The sequence below is a fragment of the Trachurus trachurus genome, assembly GCF_905171665.1.
Source record: "Trachurus trachurus genome assembly, chromosome: 17".
Classification (NCBI taxonomy): domain Eukaryota; kingdom Metazoa; phylum Chordata; class Actinopteri; order Carangiformes; family Carangidae; genus Trachurus; species Trachurus trachurus.
The window spans coordinates 17,126,072-17,146,375 of NC_139900.1; the positions used below are offsets into that span (position 1 = coordinate 17,126,072).

A 20,304-nucleotide genomic window follows, 5' to 3' on the forward strand; every position below is an offset into this window, starting at 1 on the left:
TCTATATGAAAGTGACACCAGTGAAACCGACAGCCATATTGTGAGCTCTGTACTGTAAATTTAGACCAAATAATGAATCGACTTTGTGATTAGACCAATATCATTATGTCATCACAAGGGCAGTTCTTAGTGCAAAATATTAAATACATGCTGATAACACATAGAGCCTCTCATTTTGTCTGACTTTATCCGGCATCAGGGAGTCCGGGCGGCCACAGAGGTCTCCTCGTGACACTGCCCCGCTTCACAGGCTAGAGGCCTAACAGCCTGCCTCAGTGGCACATAGTAAAACAAATTAACACCTCGCTAGAATACCCTGCTAACAGGACCTTTCAAAGCCTTACACAACATGTTACCATGTTTAACACTTACTACAGATTAAGCAGTGAATGTGAGTTCAAGCCAACCTGACTGTGCGGCTGTGTGTGTGCACTTGAAAGGCTGTTGGTTAATAGTGCATTTGAAAAATGACATTATGACAAAAATGTATTAACAAGAAATACAATAATCTAGGTTATGATCTATTTAACAGTTAATGATAAATGGAGAACTCACTTGTTTTCTGTGAGGAAATCCACCACTGCTTTTTTCAGACAGTAGAGGTGAGCATCCACTAAGCCTGTTTTGATGTGCATCCTGGGATGTCTGCAGGAAAAACAGAGAAAGAGACAGAGTGAAAACAATCCTTTTACAACACAGCATTAAAATAAGATTTGTGGCAATGAAGTTCATATGACACTTCACATAAAAATGGTTGCTTGATGCAATGAAAAAATATGATTTGATCAGAATATGCAATTGTGGAGTCCCATCGCACTGCATGTCATTACAAACAGCTTGACCCCGGCTGCTACTTGCTTTGATTCTTTTCATCACCTGCTGTTTTTATGTTTTATGTTTGCTTCTTGTTTGCTGAGACTCCTTCTAATTTACCTCCCCTCTGCACATAGGACAAGGAACATTTGATGAAAGCCAGACGGGGCCATAAGGCTTACATAAAAGTCAGAGAACGGTGACATCTGTCTATTGTCCTCCGTCAGCTACCGTAGATGTCACCCCACAGAGCTGGTGCCACGGGACAGGTTTATGTTGATTGTAGGTCCGCATGCAAGCAGACACACACTCACCCACCCGTGCGTTCACTCATTCACTCATTTACTCGCACATGGACACAGGTCTGAGTTTGAACATGTGACATTTACGAAGCGAGAGCCAAAGAAAACCATTTCATCCTTCAGGGTTCAATAAACAAATCTACCCTCACCCCTTCGTCGTCTCCCTGACTACCTATCCTCCTCCTCTTCCTCTGCCCTTTCAATCATTACATAATAAAAACTGCGGGGTGCATTGTTCCTAAAAGGACCGTACTTGTGCTTTTACATGTTTTAGCCCATTTACTACAAATCACATATATCGTCTATTACCGCCAACCATTTCTCAAAGAATGCTGTAGTGATTTAGATTTTTAAAGCTGTAAAACCTAATAGATTTGAAAAGCCTGTGTCTCATTACCGCACAACAATAACGTAACGCAAAGATTAAAAGCAGACACGAGGTCCACGGTTCAAAGTGACGCTCAGATCTGAGCAAGCTGATTTATTATTCCACATGACATGTGATTCAGATCATCAGACCTACCATGTACAATTGTTGTTGCGTTTCCTCACTTAAAAATAGATACAAATTATGTTCATTTTTCACCCATTAGCATGTTCAAGTTGTTAAGTTACAGAAAAATGAGAAAACAAGTTGTTTCTCTTCTGTTTTGTACTGGTTTGGTTTCGGCGTATTAAATTAATAATTAAACCTTATTTAGCAGCAGTTAAAATATAAAAACATATAGAAAATGTATATATAATTGTCTTTTTCTACTAATGCTCCTGTACAGAATTTTTTTTTTTTCAAGAAGGAAAACTTTGACGATAAAAGTCATAAAGACACTAAATACATTGTTTACAAAGAAAGGCATCAAAATTGTGTTCCCATGGAAAATGGCAATACTCACTAATTTAATAAAACATCTGCCGTGATCCAGGATGTATACTGTACTTAGCAGTAATTAGACTGAATGAAAGTGAACCAGAATTTTATATGTGATGAAAAACTATAATAAAATGTTTCTTTTACTTCCTCTATCCTTCACTCAATTCCTTCCTCTTTCATTCATTAAAAAACCTCTTTTTACAATTGTCCAGCTTTCTCCATCAAACTCTCCCTCTCCTCACTCGGCTGCTTGGTCACACATATTTTACAACCAGATGCTGAAAGCCATAAATCAAACTGCATGTGTGTTCATCTGTGTTAAGGTATTTTACTCAAAAGCATAAAAACACATGTGCGTGCACACACAGACACGCTCTGTGGGTGTTTGTAAAATGTATTTATTCATACAACATTTCCCAGGTGTGTGCATGTGTGTGTGAGTGTGTGTGTGTGTGTGTGTTTGTTGGGTTAAAGTGGAATTTATGGGAACACCCAGCATGTGACATCACTGTTTGGCACCTGCAGATGGGCAGGAGAGAGAGTCAGGGATAACTGGGTTGTGACAACTTTTGTGTGTGTGTGCATGCGTGTGTGAATGAAAGTGACAACAAGGAACAGGTGTCCTTAAAATGTATGGAAAAAAAGGAAAAGAGGATGTGATGGACTCGAGGATTTTCTTTCATAACAAAAACACATGGGTAATCACTTGGTAACGTGTGGGACAATCCAGGTTTTTTGTTTGTATAGGTGTGTGTTGATCAATGATCATGACCTATACCGAGTAATCCACATTTCTTCAAAGTATGGGTTGAAACTAAAAATCATTTTTTCCATCGATTAACCTTAAAATAATTTTCTAAATAATGAATGAACTCAAACATATTTTGTTTATTTTGAAATAAGACAAGGTAGGAACCAATTGTCAGATATGCAGCACTGGAACAAAGGTAAGCTTGGCAATTTTGCCAGAAAACAAAGAAATAACAGAAATAATGACACACAGTTGTACATTTACAAAATAATTAAAAAACAAATTACAACTCTTGATCAAACTGTTCTTTTAAAGCAGGAACGTATTCCACCTGAAACCTCTCAGCTCTCTCAGGGTAGGTCTGCTGCTAGCCCTTCTGATTCAAAAACACTGAGCTCTGGCCTCATTCTACTTTATAAGTTTACACTTTCCGTGGAATCCGACTCCAACAAACATCTTGCATTTCCCAAACAAGGGTAAACATCTTGCTTTTCCTAACAGCAGCATCATGTGATTTCTGGTTGCTGCTAGTGCTGCAGAGCCCAATGTCGAGGGGAGCAGGAATTTACTGCCTCTGCAGGCAAGGATGACTCAACCCTTGGATTAATGACTGACTACTAAAGTACCACTAAAGTCCTCAGTGGGAGAGAGGAGTCACATCTCTCTCACTCTGAAACACACACAAACACACAGCATAATGTCTTATTTAGTTACAACTAAAACCCCGCAGCGGACGATGACTCAGACACAGCAGAATGACTGTTAATACCCTCATTAGTCAGGTTTCCACTACAGAGCCAACGGGGCTGAATGGCTTACGACTTATTTGGGGCATTCAACTGTTGCCTCCAAAATAAAATGTGTGTGATTCCCTTAATACCGTGCTAGGCTAACAGATGCTTTCTTAATTGAGCTGACTCACATATTTGAACCTGTGCTATAAGGCTTTAGTGCACATGGTCTGGCTGGTGGAGACAGGGGTACCGACTTGAAACTGACTAGACGGCATATTCGGACAGACACATACCAACATTATGTTTACTGTGTAGTCTAGAAAATGTCAAAAGAACAATACCACGCCAACGTTTCCAGACATCAAGGTCATGCTTTCAAATTGCTGCATATCCATGTATTTCAATAAATATAAAAACATAAAAGTGAGAAAAGAAAAATCCTCTACTTTGAAAAACTGTAACCAATGTGTGTAAAATGTGATAAATGACTATTCATCAGTGGCCAAAATACTGTAGTTGACTTATCATTTTAAATGCTGAAGACAGACTGAAGAAAAACAGAAATGAAAACCAGACTGCCATGTATGCCAACACTTAGATTTTAGCTTTCAAGCCAAATTATTCAAGATGTTCGGACATTTAAAAAAAAGAATAAACCAGTAAGTAAAAGTCTTACTGGCTCCAAAAATCCAGCATAATACAGTACATAAACCACACAAACTGGACGCACAGAAGAATGAGCAGATAAATTAATGATCCTGAAAGTCTGCCTTGAGGTTCCAGTTTATATTGATTCAATTTGTTTAGTGCATTGATTTCTACATGATGGCAATTTTACAAAACTTTTTTTTTTTAAAAGTGTTATGTAATTAATCTAATCCAGTCCTTCTGTTGCACTTCAACTGAAGTTATTTAATGTCTGGAAGTTACAGCAAGTAGCATTTGATTGCTACTTACTGATTGGGTTCGAGCTCCACTGTCTTGTGCCATCATTGCAAACAGCCTCCTCATCTAATAGCTTAAAGGTCACTGCAGTTAAGATATGCTTCTGGGGGCGGTGCGTGGCGCAGTGGTTAAAGCGGCCGCCCCATGTAGAGGCTACAGTCCTCAACGCAGGCGTCCCCGGTTCGAATCCCGCGTCGGGCAGACCTTTCCTGCATGTCATTCCCCCTCTCTCTGCCTCCCCCTTTCCTGTCTATCTCACTGTGTGCTATCCAATAAAGGCAAAAAAAAAAAAAGGCCAAAAAATATAATAAAAAAAAAACTGTTAAAAAAAAAAGATATGCTTCTGAAATATGTGATCGAAGCGTCCTCATCTGCCATGCCTGGCTGGCTTTAGGCACGGCAGATTTATTTGTATAGCTCATTATAATACACAGAGGTCATTCAATGTGCACAACAGAAATGAAAGACACATAAAAACAGAAGTAAAAGCTTAATATGAAACAGTACGCAAGTTATAGTTTGGACAGATCTGATATCCAATGGGAGCTGGTTCCAGTTATAGCCAATAAGTAAACTCTGAATTAAATTATGTATCTTAATTTAGAAAATCCTACTGTTTATCAATGTAGTGAAATCACTTGATCCAGAAGTTGGTCTGTGCACATGTCATTCGGTGGCTCTAGCTAATGAACCCACCTAAAAAAGGACCTGAATTGTCTTTATGCAATTCTCTCTCATGATCTGAATGATTATGATTTTCATTCAGGTTTTTAACAACAGTCAATCACTTCTCCAGGCCCTCTGACAGGTGGAGCTGTAATGTATGGAGGAAGCTCTGCTGGAGTCCTTTCACACTGTTAAAGCGATTTCCAGGTCAGACAATCTCACATGTGCAAAATGTTTTGCGCTAACACACCTCAACCATGTGGAAACCAAAAAGAAGGAGAGGGGAGAAAACATTACTACACAGTTTCATGTATTTACTAACTTTCCAGGGGAAACAGAAGTACTTTTAACTCAGATGTAATTAAATTGAACAGTCAAGAGTGGAGTGAAGAGAAGAGAAGAGAAGAGAAGAGAAGAGAAGAGAAGAGAAGAGAAGAGAAGAGAAGAGAAGAGAAGAGAAGAGAAGAGAAGAGAAGAGAAGAGTCAGGTGCTGTCAACACATTGTTGTTATTCATCATTTGTACAAAATACGTTATTATCAAATCAATGTGTACTAGTAGGAACTTGTGTGTGTGTGTGTGTAGTGAACTTTGACTGGATGGTACTGATAGGCAAAACAGTCAAATCTTGTAAAACCTGCCTACTGGTGGCTTATAAAAAGCCAGAACTCTGGGATTTATTCTGGTTTAACCTGAGGTGATAAATGCTGTGCGTTGAGAGATCTTTATTAAAAATCTGCTTTGTGTAGTTGTGTGACATGTGTGTGTATAAAATGATCGGAGGTGATTTAAAGGTTGTAACTCTTTCAATGCGAGCTATAAATGTTTAGCTGAGGGCTTGGTGTGTTTCCATAACACTGTGACAATGTGCGAGTGTTTTCTCTCCATCAATGTCCACCTCAAGGTTGTGTTACGTGTCTGTGTGTGTTCATATAAGCATTTCTGTGTGTATGAATGAGACAGTATATACTGTATGTATGTACTGTATGTGTGTGTGTGTGTGTGTGTGTGTGTGTGTGTGTGTGTGTGTGTGCCTCCAGAGTTCCCTGTGCAGGGAAGCATGCAAGCAGCTGCTCTGCCCCCCCCCCCCCCCCCCCCCCCCCCTTATTGGCCAGAATTTACAGTGGCTTTGGCTCCATGAAGTATTTACGAGCTCCCAAAACACCCGCTCTCACACATACATGCATTTTAGGACTCAGAAACGAAAACCTACCTAGAGTACTCTTCCTGTAACAAAAATCCCACACACCCACCACAGAACACACAGCCTTCAAACACACCGACTCTGATTGGAAACCTAAACATCTGCTCGGCTATAAGGCTGAGAATCTACAGATGTACAGAGCATATTTATCATCAGTCAAACACAGTGCGATGTGAACGTGAAACAGACAACGCGCTGCACAGGTTCAGCGACTCATGGAGGTAACGTTAATTAGCTACGGCTAATAAAACATGCCAGGGACTGGGAAAATCGGAATTTACTATCCCTTTGTGACGCAGACTTACTTCCTCATGATGGACTTCCTGATCGATAGGCCGTCCTCCAGGTCGGCCTCGTTTGCCATGAACAGAAGCCTTTTACCGGACTGATCCACACCGACAAAGTCTCTTTGCTCAGCTGGAAAAAAAAAAACATGCACACGGTGTTAACAAAATGTGAAATTACTGACAAGTGTAACAATTTTTTCAGAGCAATTTTGCTTTGCTTATAGGTGTGTGCTTCCATTTTTCCAACATCTGGGTACTAGTCATAGTCAACTTTGGGGTTTCATCTCCTTTCTGTTTCCGTTACCTGTTTTTTTCTTGCCCTTCTGGCCCGGGACTGTCTCTGTGAATTCATGTGCTTTGCTCATTAACATTGCCAGTGTTGCATTATGGGCTCTGAACAGATCGACCACCTCGTGAAGCGCCACATCTGTTATCAGGTCGCAGCTCACCACCAGGATGTCCGTCTGTGGAGGGAGGAGGACAAGAGAAAGAAGGTAGAATAAGCAAGACATGACAGAAATGACCATAGCACAGTGGATCTGCTGTGGTTTGACCGGGCCAGGACGGCTCCTCCGAGGCGTTCAGAGGGAACTTTCTGCCTCATCTATTTTCGATCAAAATCTCACCACCTGTTGTGATTTCTAATGCCACCAGAACATACACACAAAAGCCCGCAAAGACACAGAAATGCATGAAAATACAGTTGGAAGGGCGAGTTGTGTTTATAAAGAGAGGTTTGCCCACTCAGGACAGACTATACATAAATACATGTGGCGACAATGCTCCACATAAACACCTCGGGACATGAGAGCTTGGACTTGGAGAGTTATTTTCAATATTCACAACAGAATTTGGCTGGATGAGACAGAGAGAATGAAAATGAAAGAATAACTGCGCTTGGTCAATTGTGAGCTCCTCCAAATTTAGCACTGCTTGTATATAGGCCAAACCCACACACACATGGACACACACACTTGTAGATCCTGTGTTAAAGTGACTTCAGATAGTAAGTAATAAAATAATCTAATTTTTTCACTAAGAATGTGTCTGTGTCTCCTCAGCTGATCCAATCCTGTTGTTTATAACATGTTTTATTATTCAAGGATTGAAGATTATTTGCATATTATTCTTTTCCAAATAAATGTTGCTGTATGGGGCTTCATGTAGCTCACTGGGTAGAGCAGAGGCCCCATATACAGAGCCTATCGTCCTCGCTGCAGCAGGACACTGCATGTCATTCCCCCACTCTCTGCCTCTCTGTATTATCGATTAAAGGCCGTAAAAAGCCTCAAAAATATACATAAAAAAAAGAAAATTGCTATACATCTGGTGACAACGCAGCAATCAATACAAACTAACACATGGTAATCAAAAGTTGTGACATTACAAATCCTAAAATACCTAAAAATAATAATAATAAATTATAATAAATTTCTATATATGGAATTGCCCACCTCTGATTGGTGGAGATGTGTAGTCTTATATTAACACAATCTGTTTCAAGAATTTGTGATCAAGATCCCTAAACACTAGAACAACCTGTAAAAGTAAATGGCATTTAAAGTTTATTTGAAGTTTTGTTTATTTCAAAGTTCTGTTTATCTGTTTTGCTCCGTACTTGTAATTTTCCTTTTATTGTTTTAAGGATGACTTCAGTGTTTTGACAGTTGAAATCTCATGTGTTCACGTTTCAGGCTGCGTGTGATTATATTTACGGGACAAAAAAAAAGAGAAAAGTAAAAATCAAAACCCCCTCTGAAATTGTTATCATCCAAATTATGCTCACATTCAGGCCTGGCTCACATTACCACCATTAACCTGACAGAAACTGACATGATATCACATAAATAACCTTTCATCTTCTTATTTTAGCCAGAACCAGAACAACAAACTGTGCTGCTTGGTTTTGAGCACTTTGCCAAAAACAGCATTGCTCCACAGTGACACAAAGAAAACAGGACTCAAATGAGTAAAGACACTGGAGCTTAAAACAAACCCTCCATCATTTGTTGAAGATGGACAGGGACAGAACACCCTCCGAGCATTGCACCCATCATCGTAAACTATTTTCAGTATTGCAGCTATGTAAAATGTAAACCAACGTAGGTTTTAAACTGAGGATCAAAAGACAGCTTGTGAATTCCTTTGATGTATCACTTTGCTCTCTCACCGACGATTCGAGCACCAGGCCTGCAACGGCCATTTGGCCTCCACTGATGTTACACGTTTATGTGTGTGTGTGTGTGTGTGTGTGTGTGTGTGTGTGTGTGTGTTTACATGTGGGTGCGCCCCCATTTGTGTGTCTGCGTGCTGTCCAGTGATGAAGGCTGTCAGCGTAAGGACTAATCCCACCATTAGCACCAGGCCGCCTTAATGACAGAGGCATATTTACCCTGTCTGTGAGACAGGAGAGAGAAGGAAAAGAACAAGTGCGTGAGGAGAAGGGCAGCACTGCAATGAAGAGTGAAGGATCCACAACTAGTGTCAAAAGAACGGAAAGAAAAGAAGAATTGAATGTGTATAAAAAAAAGATAGATGGCAGACTGCAGAACAAATTGAAGAAAAGTGCATGTTGGAGTCAAATTTAGCCTGTCTTAAAGGGACAACGAGGAGTTTTGGAAAAGCGAAGCGTTTTCACACTACATTTATGAGCCTCCGCGCGCACCGTACATTTCTTTGACCGGGCGCAAGACGGACTCATGTTTTCATTCATCAATAATTAAAGTCAGAGGTTCAAAGAGGTTCACATACCACCGTAGTTCCGACCATAAACGGCGATGCGGCTGCGTTATTCTCATGATTCGCAACGAAGGAAACGCTGGTCGGCTCGACCAGCACTTCCGCCACCACTAATAATAACAAAATAACGATAGAGACAGAACGATATATTTATCGAAAATGGGCCCATTAACAAGTGTGGGTAGCGGAGATTCATCCACATTAACGTGAGACTTTTTTATAACCGAATAGAAACTCCTCGTTGTCCCTTTAATTCTTAATTTACAAAAACACCTCAAAAATATATGATATCACTGCAAAAACTCAAAATCTTACCAATAATATTTGTCTTATTTCTAATCAAAATGTCTCTCTCTCTCTCTCTGTGACAAGGGGGGTGATATCTTTGGGGTCAAGGGTCATGCAGTTGACCTCGAGGTAACTCTTGAGTAAAACCTGATCTGGACCTGGCGACAGGAAGCTGCCATGGCCGAGCTGGAGGTGTCTGCAGGAGATCTACCCACACTGAGACCTTTCAGCTCTCTTCTCCCTCCATCTCACACACACACACACACACACACACACACACACACACACACACACACACACACACACACACACACACACACACACACACACACACACACACACACACACACACACACACACACACACACACACACACACACACACACACACACACACACACACACACACACACACACACACACAAGCAGAGCACAGCACAACCATGCGCGCATACACACACACAACCATGCGCCTGCACAATTCCCACACACAGGTGACAGCAGAGTGGAGTCAGCTGGAGAGACAGAGACACTTTGGCCTTTCAACAGCCAGGATCTCTGGACAGGTCAGGACCACACACACTGATACACACACACAAACTTGTCCCAGTGGTAACTGACTTCACTCCAAAACTAGTGCATCTTGGCCAACTTTAAGGATACGGTCACACTATCTTTGTATGTATTTTTCTGCTTTCCTGATGAAGGCCTTTTACCATCTTGAAATAATGTGCACACACTGATTAGACTGTGTGTGGGACACTTCAGAACATGGTTGTTGTGGTTTGTTTAAATCATAGTAATTATATTTGAGTGCATAAGAACTTTATTTTCAGAAGTTACTTTTTTGGGTGTTTTCTGCCTTTATTTTAATAGCAAAAGATGAGAGAGAGAGACAGGGAATTCAGATAGATAGAGAGACAGAGTTGGGATGCAACACAGGGGCATAGGTTGGACTCAAACCCTGTCTGCTGTGGTTAAAACCTTTATGATGCACATCATACCAGGTGAAAAACTCCAGAAAGACTCTAAATAAAATACCATGTATCATTTTCCATCCACGTTATGATGCACTACTTTGTGTCGGTCTATCACATAATAAAACACATTTAAGTTTGTAATTGTAATGTGACAAAATGTGGAAAAGTTCAAGGGGTATGAATATTTTTGCAAGGCACTGTCAATAATGGCTGATACCACAAATTTACTAAAAAGATGTAGAGTCTAAAGTTTTATCCAGCTTTCATTTTTTTCTGCCAGGCTTTTGGGTCAGTCCCATTACATATCACTGATTTCTTTACAGTGATACACTATGCTTTTGGAAAGCATTCAGACCTTTTCACTTTTTTCACATTTTGTAATTTCTTGATCATCTTTGAGAAGGTTCCACACCTAGATCGTAGCAAATCCAATCGCTCATGTTCTGGAAAGGCAAATATACGCCTAAAAGCCAACAATGTGTATAAGTGCAAAGACCAAAGGAGCAGCCTGCAGAACTCAGAGGGAGGATTGTGTTGATGCACACATCTGGCTGCATCACACTGAGGGCACAGTTGTAAGGACAGAGAGACTGGACTCAGGGCCTCAGGCTGCAGGACAACTCTGTGAATGACCCTGTGTGGTCCAGCCAGTGCCCTGACTTGAACATATTAAAAAAACTCTGGAGACCTGGAAGTAACTGTCCACAGTCAATCTGATTTAGTTTGAGAAGATTTGCAGATAAGAATGGCTGTAAATCCTCGAATCCAGGTGTGCAAAGCTCACTACATCATATCTATGATGACTCAGAGCTTTAACTGCTTCTACTATCAGAGATCTGAACACATCTGTCACTGCCACTGTCATATTTCAGTTGTCCCTTATAAACACATACATTTATTTATATGAAAAAAGAAAAAACTGTCCTTTGTCAGCATGGATCGTTAAGTGTGGACTGATGAGGAAAATCACAAATTTAAATCATTTTTGCAACATAACAAAATGTAGAAATAATGACAGGGTCTGAATACTATGAAACAATGGCCTGCAAAACAGCCAGAGAACTGAAAATCAGCATGTTAATATGTGAGCTGAACTGCCATAGAAAATACTAAATTACTCGTGGCTGTTGATTATGAGAGAGAATATGTTCTGTGTATTGTTGTGTACAGCTGCTAGTGAATATACCTGTCGTTACACATTATTTTCTTGATTAACTGATTCAATGTTTAATCAGCAAGACGTCAGAATATGGCAAAAGATTCAAGGTAGCATTTTCAAGCCAAAGGTGATGTCTTCAAACTGCTCAAAAACCCAAAGATCATCAGTTTATAATCACATCAGACAAAGAAAAGCATCTGGAAGCTCAAAGCCTTCTTCTTCAGAATGGACTTAATGCTAATGTGATTAATAAAACTGTTGCAGATTCATTTTCTAAACAACATATCAATCAGCTATTGCCCCACCTTCAAGGTTTGATAGTTCCAAAAAAAAAAATGTATGAGTGACTTGGCTGTCTGACAGTCTGCAGCAAGTCTGATGAATTACAGACGCCTTGACTGGTTTGTTCACCAGACAGAAAAAGTCATCAAACACTGTGTCACGTCACTGAGGGCTTAAAAAAAGCCAGTTTCAACACGGACGGTGCCCAAACCTTGTCCTGCCTTAACATAGTCTTCTTTAAAATATGAACTTTTGTATAAGGAAAAATAGATGGTGAAAAGAAGAATCACAAAGAAATTAAGTCTCATCTAAGTATGTTTGCTGTGTCCCTCTTACGAAAATCCTTGGCTGTATCTCTCACTTTTTCCTCTCTCTTCACCTTTTGTTGTGCGGCTTATAAGCTGACTAACACATGTAGACCAAAGGTGAACCTTTGAATCTGCAACTCCAATGTATATGTAGTTCTTTCAGTCTGAGTACACTCATTCTGCCAGGTGATTAAACCTGAATGATAATACAACTGTCAGAGGGGCTTTAGGCACACAAAGCAAAAAAAAGAGCCGGTAAAGTACTCCTTTCACTGGTTTGGCTTATTGTGAAAGACATGAGCAATAACCAGGTAGATCCGTCCACTTTTGTGTAACATCACTGTTTGAAGAGTGAACAAAATAAAATATGCTGCCCGTAATCTCTCTTTTCAATAATCAAGAGGAATGACCTAGTCTGCTCACCCAGGAGTCTGCGCTGATTCCTGTAAGCATTTTGTTTGATGGGATACACCAAATCCCCTCATGGGAGGGTGTTTTTGTGAAGAGATGAGTGATTTGTGTGTGTGTGTGTGTGTGTGTGTGTGTGTGTGTGTGTGTGTGTGTGTGTGTGTGTGTGTGTGTGTGTGTGTGTGTGTCTATACTGTACTCATGCAGCAGTCTGACAGTTTGGATGATCTCTGTGCTGGGATTTGGCAGGCCATGGCTACGGTCCTTCACTCATCACCCTCCAGTGTGTGAGTGTGTGTAACTCAATGCGTGTAATCTAGCTGGCTGCTCAAAGGATTAGGACCTCGACTATTCTCAATGGGAGCATGCTGGAGCTAGTCCTGTTTAAGTGCGTTTGGGTTACAGCGATACTGTGCGTCTATCAAAGAGCTCTTGAAGGAAGACAATAATCAGAATCTGTACAGACCCATTCAAAACGCTAGAAGAAAAAAAAAAACATTAAACTTACTTGTCACAACAAATTTGGTATTTTGAGGCTTTGATAAATCCAATATTAAAAAAGCAAAGCCGACTGATTTCTGCTGCGTAATGAGCTGCAGTGGCAGGACACTTTTGTCTTCAAATGCATGTTTGATGTGGTTTGCTCTAGATAGACGAGGTATCTGGGAGCACATTTCTGTCATGTTTGAGGGCAGACTGACGGGAGGAAGAACGAATAGGAATTTTTGCACATTTTTTTTTTTTTTTTAAGTATATTTTTGGGGCTTTTTTGCCTTCAATGGAAGAGAGAGACAGAAAATGGGGAGGCAGAGAGTGGGGGAATGACATGCAGGAAAGGGCCGCTCAATGCGGGATTTGAACCGGGGCGGCCTGCAGTGAGGATTGTAGCCTCAACACATACACTAATTTTTCAATTCTTGGCTTCACGGTGTAACTTGAGTGGATATTTGAATAGAAACAGATTCTAAATTATAGTTTAAGCTGCATGAGTTAGTTTTGTATGATAGAATAAAACAACAATATTTTTTCATTATTTATCTTGCCTGCTGCTTACCTAAGTGTCATGTTGCAATATAGTAAATCCTTATCGTATGTGGGAACACTACACTACCCTACCTGAAAATACTTCTTCAAACTGAGTGACTCATATCGAGCTAATTTTCCCAAGAGCTGATTAAATGGCAAGTGCATCCAAAAGCTTACCTTCATTTAACATATGGCAATTTTTAACAGATTTTTTACTCTCTATCGCGTCACAGTTGTGTGTAATTCTCTTTTTTGTTTCCTCAGTACGGTGTATTTCACATACGCTAGTAACGCTACTATGACACACTACCACCAATTAATTCACAATTATAGAGTTACTCTGAAATCAACATCCACCCGACCTTGTAGGACATAATAATTGCCTGCAAAAATGCAGCGCTCACAATCACCAAGCCAACTATGTGACAATCACTGATAGCCAAACAATAAACAAGAGCAATTGCTTTAGAAATACATCATCAGTTCTAAATTACACAGAGCCTCATAAATACAGGTTTTCATGGTCACAGGAGGCCGGTCGGAGCCATGGCATATACACAGGGACGACATATACCCTAACATACCCAAATACAAATGTTGCACAGATGTGCATGACTACAGGATGAGAATAAATGGTGCACTGGGTGAACTGGCAGCACAGGGAGTTGGAGCCTTAACCATGACCTCATCTGTTTAGAGAGAATCGGATGAAGGAAGGAATGGGGGGTGGGGGTCATGGATACCTTGTCAGGCAGCATGTGTAAATGTGTGCGTCTGTGCCTGTTTGTGTGTATTTTAAAAAGGTGAAATGAAGCACTTCAGCAGACCTGGCCATCCAGGGGAGGGGGAGGCATGGATCAGTGGACACCACGCCCACCTCCATCTCCCCCACAAGTGGGCTGCAGTCACAGATCACTTATGTCACACAGTATTTCCTTCATATGGACTCATATGAGTTATTTTAAGGAAAACCAGTGTGGGATTTCACTGTCCAAAAGACCTATTTACACCCAGCTTTTTGTTTGTGCAGTGGGACACAGACAATTAAACAATTTATTTTATGTAATTAACATATATCTAGCCTCTATTCATCCTTTAAGAAAACACTAACACCTAACTGTTTAACTGCCTTTTTAAATTGCATGTATAGCAGGCTTACAGCATCTGAAACGACATAATGTGTGAAATTCAAGAACGCCACACACCTTGATCTTCTGCTGGATGTGTCTGAGAGCGTCTGCAGTGCCCATGTCTCCATCTTCCTGGATGCAAACCACATCCAATTTCATCTTAATAGGTTCCAGCTTCATTTTAGGGTCTGTGCTCATCATCTTATGGACTTCTTTGGTGGTGATCACTATCACCTCTGTAAACAAAGGTCAATAGTGTAAAGCAATGCGAAACAGATAACAAACACAGATTGTTACAATGGTTTTCAAATTTGATATAGTAAAAAATCATCTAGAGGAATTCATATTTCATCTAAACACTTTGCCCTGTATCATTTAGTAATGAAAAGGATAATCTGGACCTGCTTGATGAACCCAAATCTAGACTCTTCCATTCATAAGGCTGTTAACACCGTATACAAAGGTGCCCAACAGAAGAGAGACTTCGTCCTCATTAGGTATTTGACGATACATCCTCAATCTTAATCTAGCTCACAACACTGTTCTGCTTTTTAATAAAGTTGACCATAACATTACTAGACCACTTTATGAATTTGAAACATTGCAAAGTCCGTCTGGTTTAATTAGCCTTGTCTGCATAAAATGTTTTCTACCAGGCATTTATTCACTCTAGCTGTGTCAGCCCAGTAAAACCAAATTGCAGGGCTCTGGCTAGCTGGCTGCACACAGTAAACGACTGGCCACACAGGATGATTATGTATAGAAAGCAAGTTTTATTTAGGCTAGTGTGGACCTACAGGATTTTATAATGAACAGCCCTGTTTACTGGCAAGAACAGCATACTACAACAAATCCCTTTATAAGCCTGGAGTTTCTGGACCCACTGCTGTCTGCAGTGCAAGAGGCAAAAATCTGGACTGTAAATCTAGACAGGAAATGCACACCTGACAATGGCTGATGATCTGCTGACAAGCTGGTGAAAGTACAGCTAGAAAAAGCAGCACAGTTATAAATTTAATAGGTTTTAACACAGTGAAAAGGAGCAACTTAATGTTGCTGGAGGCAATCTGCAAGCGTGCTGACTATGCAATCACTAGGATACAGGCTAAATTGAGACTAAAATAAGTAAATGTTGAAATAAGAATAAGATAAAGTTGGTCTAATTCATAATTAACAGTTTTGGTAATAGGTGTACTACACTAACTGCTTCCTTTTTATATCCGTCTATTCATAACAATTGATGCACTTAACATATGTTAAATCCCATCATTTTAAGTCTGCATTTTGTTGTATCTTTTTAGTACAACAGGAAGAGCTGAGCAGCAACTGCTTGTTTCAAACGTGCACAGGCAAGTTGAGGAACTGAACTGTGACGCATCCATGAGAAGAGATGTTATCTACAGTATGGTTGTCCATGTTGTCTATATCACTAACACTGGGGGGAAAAAGTATGTTTGAGTGGAGATGATCTCTTCTTCTCCTCTTTCCACAACAATGAGAAAACAAAGTTTGCACACTCTTTGTTCCAGGTTTTCCATGTGGGCCACATAAACTCACACACAAAGTACTGGCTGTGTTTTTACTTCTTTACATTTTATGTGGAAACTAACCAAGAATGCCAGTGTACTTCTCTCACACTTTCCACCCCTGCCACTTAAACACAGGTCATTTCATGCAAACTCACCAAGAATTCACAACAGTTCACATTTCACATCATGATTTTCTTGAAAAAAAAAAAAAGGAAAAGAAAAAAATCTTCTATGAAATTCAGGAGACCTTGCAAAATCGTACAGTTGTATCCAAATACCTTTTGCGCATATTTGAAGTTTCCCCCTCACAACTAAATTTCATAATTTTTGTGTATTCAAAGCCTCACCTGTTGCTGATTTTTCACTGGACTTGGTTGAAATTTGTACTGAACATCCAAGAAACCCTTCAGATAATTTGCAACACGTGTTCATGTAAATGGGGACTGGTGAATGTCTTTTTTAAAATGTCCTTAAACGGACAACGAGGGGTTTGTATTTTGTTATAAAAAAGCCTCACATTAATGTGGATGAATCTACGCTACCCACACTTGTTAATGGCTCCATTTTCGATAAATATATCGTTTTGTCTCTATCGTTATTTTGTTATTATTATTAATGGTGGAAATGCTTGGCGAGCTGACCAGCGTTTCCTTACTTTCAGTTTCGCGGACGCTGCCCGGCGGGTCATGAGAATAACGCCGCCGAATCGCCGTTTATGGTCGGAATTACGACGGTATCTGATCGTCTTCCAACTTCTGACTGTCATTGTGTTGATGAATGAAAACATTCTTGGCAAGATGTCCGTCTTGCGCCAGTCCAAGAATTTCACCGTGCACGTGGAGGCTCATGGTAAATATAGTATGAAAACACTTCGCTTTCCAAAACTCCTCGTTGTCCCTTTAAAACGTCTTTCATGGAAAATTGGGAGTAATCATTGCAGAAAGATGAAATTGATTTCCAAAGATATTATTTTACTCTTAATTTGTCTCTTGACACGACCAGTCATTTGTAAGACAGTGACTTCAGGGTCTTATTTTGACATCTCATCTCATCTCTCTCTGTATTTTAAGTACATTTTTGGGGCTTTTTGCCTTTAATTGATAGGGTAATGAGAGAGACAGGAAATGGGGACGTAGAGAGACGGGGAATGACATGCAGCAAAGGCCCACCAGATCTGGGATTCAAACCGGGCCGGCTGCAGTCCTGCAACGAGAGCTGTAGCCTCTGCATATGAAGTGCATGCTCAATCCACTGAGCTATACGCACGGCACCCCATTATTTTTACATCGGATCCTATAGGGAATTATACCTCTCCTTTCACGGACAGTGGATGGAATTCGTATTTAGTAAAAGTAATTGCATGAGGTTGTTTAAAATGTCTCATCCTGAAGAGTACAAAAGGATAATGGGAGAGTGAGGTTGATGCTAATCAAGGCAAATGTGTGTACTGTTCAGAGAGGAAGTCCAATTGGGCAGCATAAATCAAATTAAAATGTCCAATGTAGATGTGTAACTATATATAGTAATTACACTCTTTTGCTGAGCACAATGTTTCATAATGTCACTGTTAGACATCACGTGAAACCAGATCAAATCCAGCTCTCACCTTCAAAACCAACTCTCTCCAGCAGGTTCAGTGGATACCACATGAGGGGCTTGTTACCGACAGGCAGCATAGGTTTGGGGGTGTTGTATGTCAGATCAGTCATACGAGAACCCCCGCCAGCCGCCATCAGCACCGCCTGGAGCTCCATGATATCTGCTGGGAACGGCTGAGAGAGCAGGACAAACAAGTTATATTCAGGAGTGAGGACAGGACCTGTAAAGAAACATGAGGTTACATTAACTGTATATGTAGTGCATAATTATCTGACATTGAGTGGACCTGAAAGATCTGTAGCGTGGAAGCTCTAAGGACAACAGAGGTAAACATTACTGGATATAAATAACTTGGAAAACCCTCAGTATTAGTGACGCTCAATTATAAAATGTGTGTGCATTTTACTATCCTGTGCTGAAAACAGAATTTAAAAAATTCTAGCCTGGTGCTGAGATGAACAATGAAACAGGTTCTGCTCATTCTCTCTGTTCATTCTGGGCATTTAAATATCATTTTGTCATATTTGCTTTCAGTAAATGACTGCTGACAAAATACAGCTTTTGTAAGGCTCTGCTATACAATTTAGACTAATCAGGTGGCCATCTTCCATCTTTCTTGAAGTCTCTTTTGTCCCATAAACAGACACTAGAGGACAACCACTCACTTTGCTTGTGACAACCAAACCATCACTTAACCATCAGATAAACTTTGAATTAAGTGCAGCTTCTGTCCCCTTTAATTTTTATTCACAGCACACACAGGGACTGAATCATTCAATGGTCAATTTAAACAGAAGATTTGTAAGACAGTGATGTTTATATTAGCTCCTGACTAAACTTACTTTAAATAGTGAATCTACCTCAAAAGTGTTATATTTGAAGTATTTTGATTGGTTTGGTTATACATGCAATATTATAACAATAAATAGCCCACTGACTGTTGCTATTGACATCTCAAATGTAGCACCGTTGTTTCCCCTTAACCGTCTAATGGGAGTTAATTATACTAAATACACTTGTATGAGTGATACACCTTTTAAAAATATATGAACCCCATGTGCGGTCTACAGTGTCAACACAGCATGTGCTTTTGACACACAGAGCTGCTGTAAAGGAACACGGTGTTGCTGCATGTTGTGCTCTGAGCAAGTCTCAAAGGGAAACGGGAAAACGAGCTCATTTTTGCACATGAAGCACGAGTCTGTGAGCATTTCTCTCTATGCTGAAGTTTTGGCATGTCATGCACTCAGTAACGACTAGCAGCAACATAGGGTCGAGGAGGCTCAGTCACTCACTGCTAACAGATCAGCCCCCAAAACATGGCATCGATACCGACATGAACAGATCACGTTGAATTAATGAATGGTGGGAAATGGCAGTGTGATTGTACCTGTCAGAGTCTCCCTGGTCCCTGTTGAAGTGCTGCCACTGGAGATGACAGCGGTGGTCGAGTCAGGTCGACGCATGTAACTTTAGTTGCTGTCACTGTTGTTAGCACTTTGCTAACGAGAAAAGCGGAGTCGGTCAATGAAACCGCGGCGTCAGAAACAGCTCGACAGCAGCCGGACACGTCCCTTTGCAAAGCAAACACCCACGGAGAGAAGCGGTCGTGACTGGAGTTATATTACTTTCTGAACTGTTTGACAGAGCTTGTGTGCAAGATGCTAACAGTTAGCATCGTATGATGACACCTGTGTGCTTTCAGTGAAATAGGTCCGTGCGGGAAACTCAACTACTTCCTCCGCAACATGGTTCCTACGGCGGAGAAGCGAGGGGAGGAGGGAGGAGAGCTACAGGTCAGTGAATGGAAATATCAACATGATTACTTGCATTTTTGAAGTTTAATACGAAGTAATCCACCGTAATAGTAATGTACACGACAGAAAAAAGAGAAGAAACACACACAACAAAGACGACTTAAAGTTGTTGCATGTAGGCCTAGCTAGCAAGTCCACAAAGTGCTCCATGGTGAAATGTAGTTGAAATGGGGACTATATGGAAAAACAAAAACCCAATAGAAAATAAAAATACAGCTTTATTTTTGAGTGTTTGAAATAGGCCTACTTTTTGTAAAAAAAATTCTGTTTTGTCAGAGCCATCTTGAAGCACTTACTCAGGAGTCCCTAAAATGAGGTAATAGCCTTTTATTTATTTTCATGTTGACCAGGGAAGAAAAAGAAACAAAACCGAAAACTCCACTTTACTTGTCATTCCAGCTGACAAAAAGTTTAATAAATGTGTTACAGTATGTTGTATTCAAGTACCTTGCTGACACTAATGCATTAAAC

General features: G+C 40.4%; 1 protein-coding gene across 1 annotated transcript in view; it reads right to left on the reverse strand.

Annotated features, from left to right (window-relative positions):
• Positions 1 to 19,729, reverse strand: part of eif2b3 (eukaryotic translation initiation factor 2B, subunit 3 gamma) — a 32,009-nt gene extending 12,280 nt beyond the window's left edge. The window contains exons 1-6 of the mRNA XM_083991194.1: positions 19,407 to 19,729; positions 18,024 to 18,189; positions 14,964 to 15,124; positions 6,874 to 7,033; positions 6,588 to 6,699; positions 556 to 645 (exon numbers count right to left, since the gene is read on the reverse strand). Coding sequence (XP_083847320.1) covers positions 556 to 645; positions 6,588 to 6,699; positions 6,874 to 7,033; positions 14,964 to 15,124; positions 18,024 to 18,171 — 671 coding nt within the window. The 5' untranslated portion in view covers positions 18,172 to 18,189; positions 19,407 to 19,729. The remainder of the gene's footprint in view (positions 1 to 555; positions 646 to 6,587; positions 6,700 to 6,873; positions 7,034 to 14,963; positions 15,125 to 18,023; positions 18,190 to 19,406) is intronic.
• Positions 19,730 to 20,304: the final 575 nt, after the last annotated feature.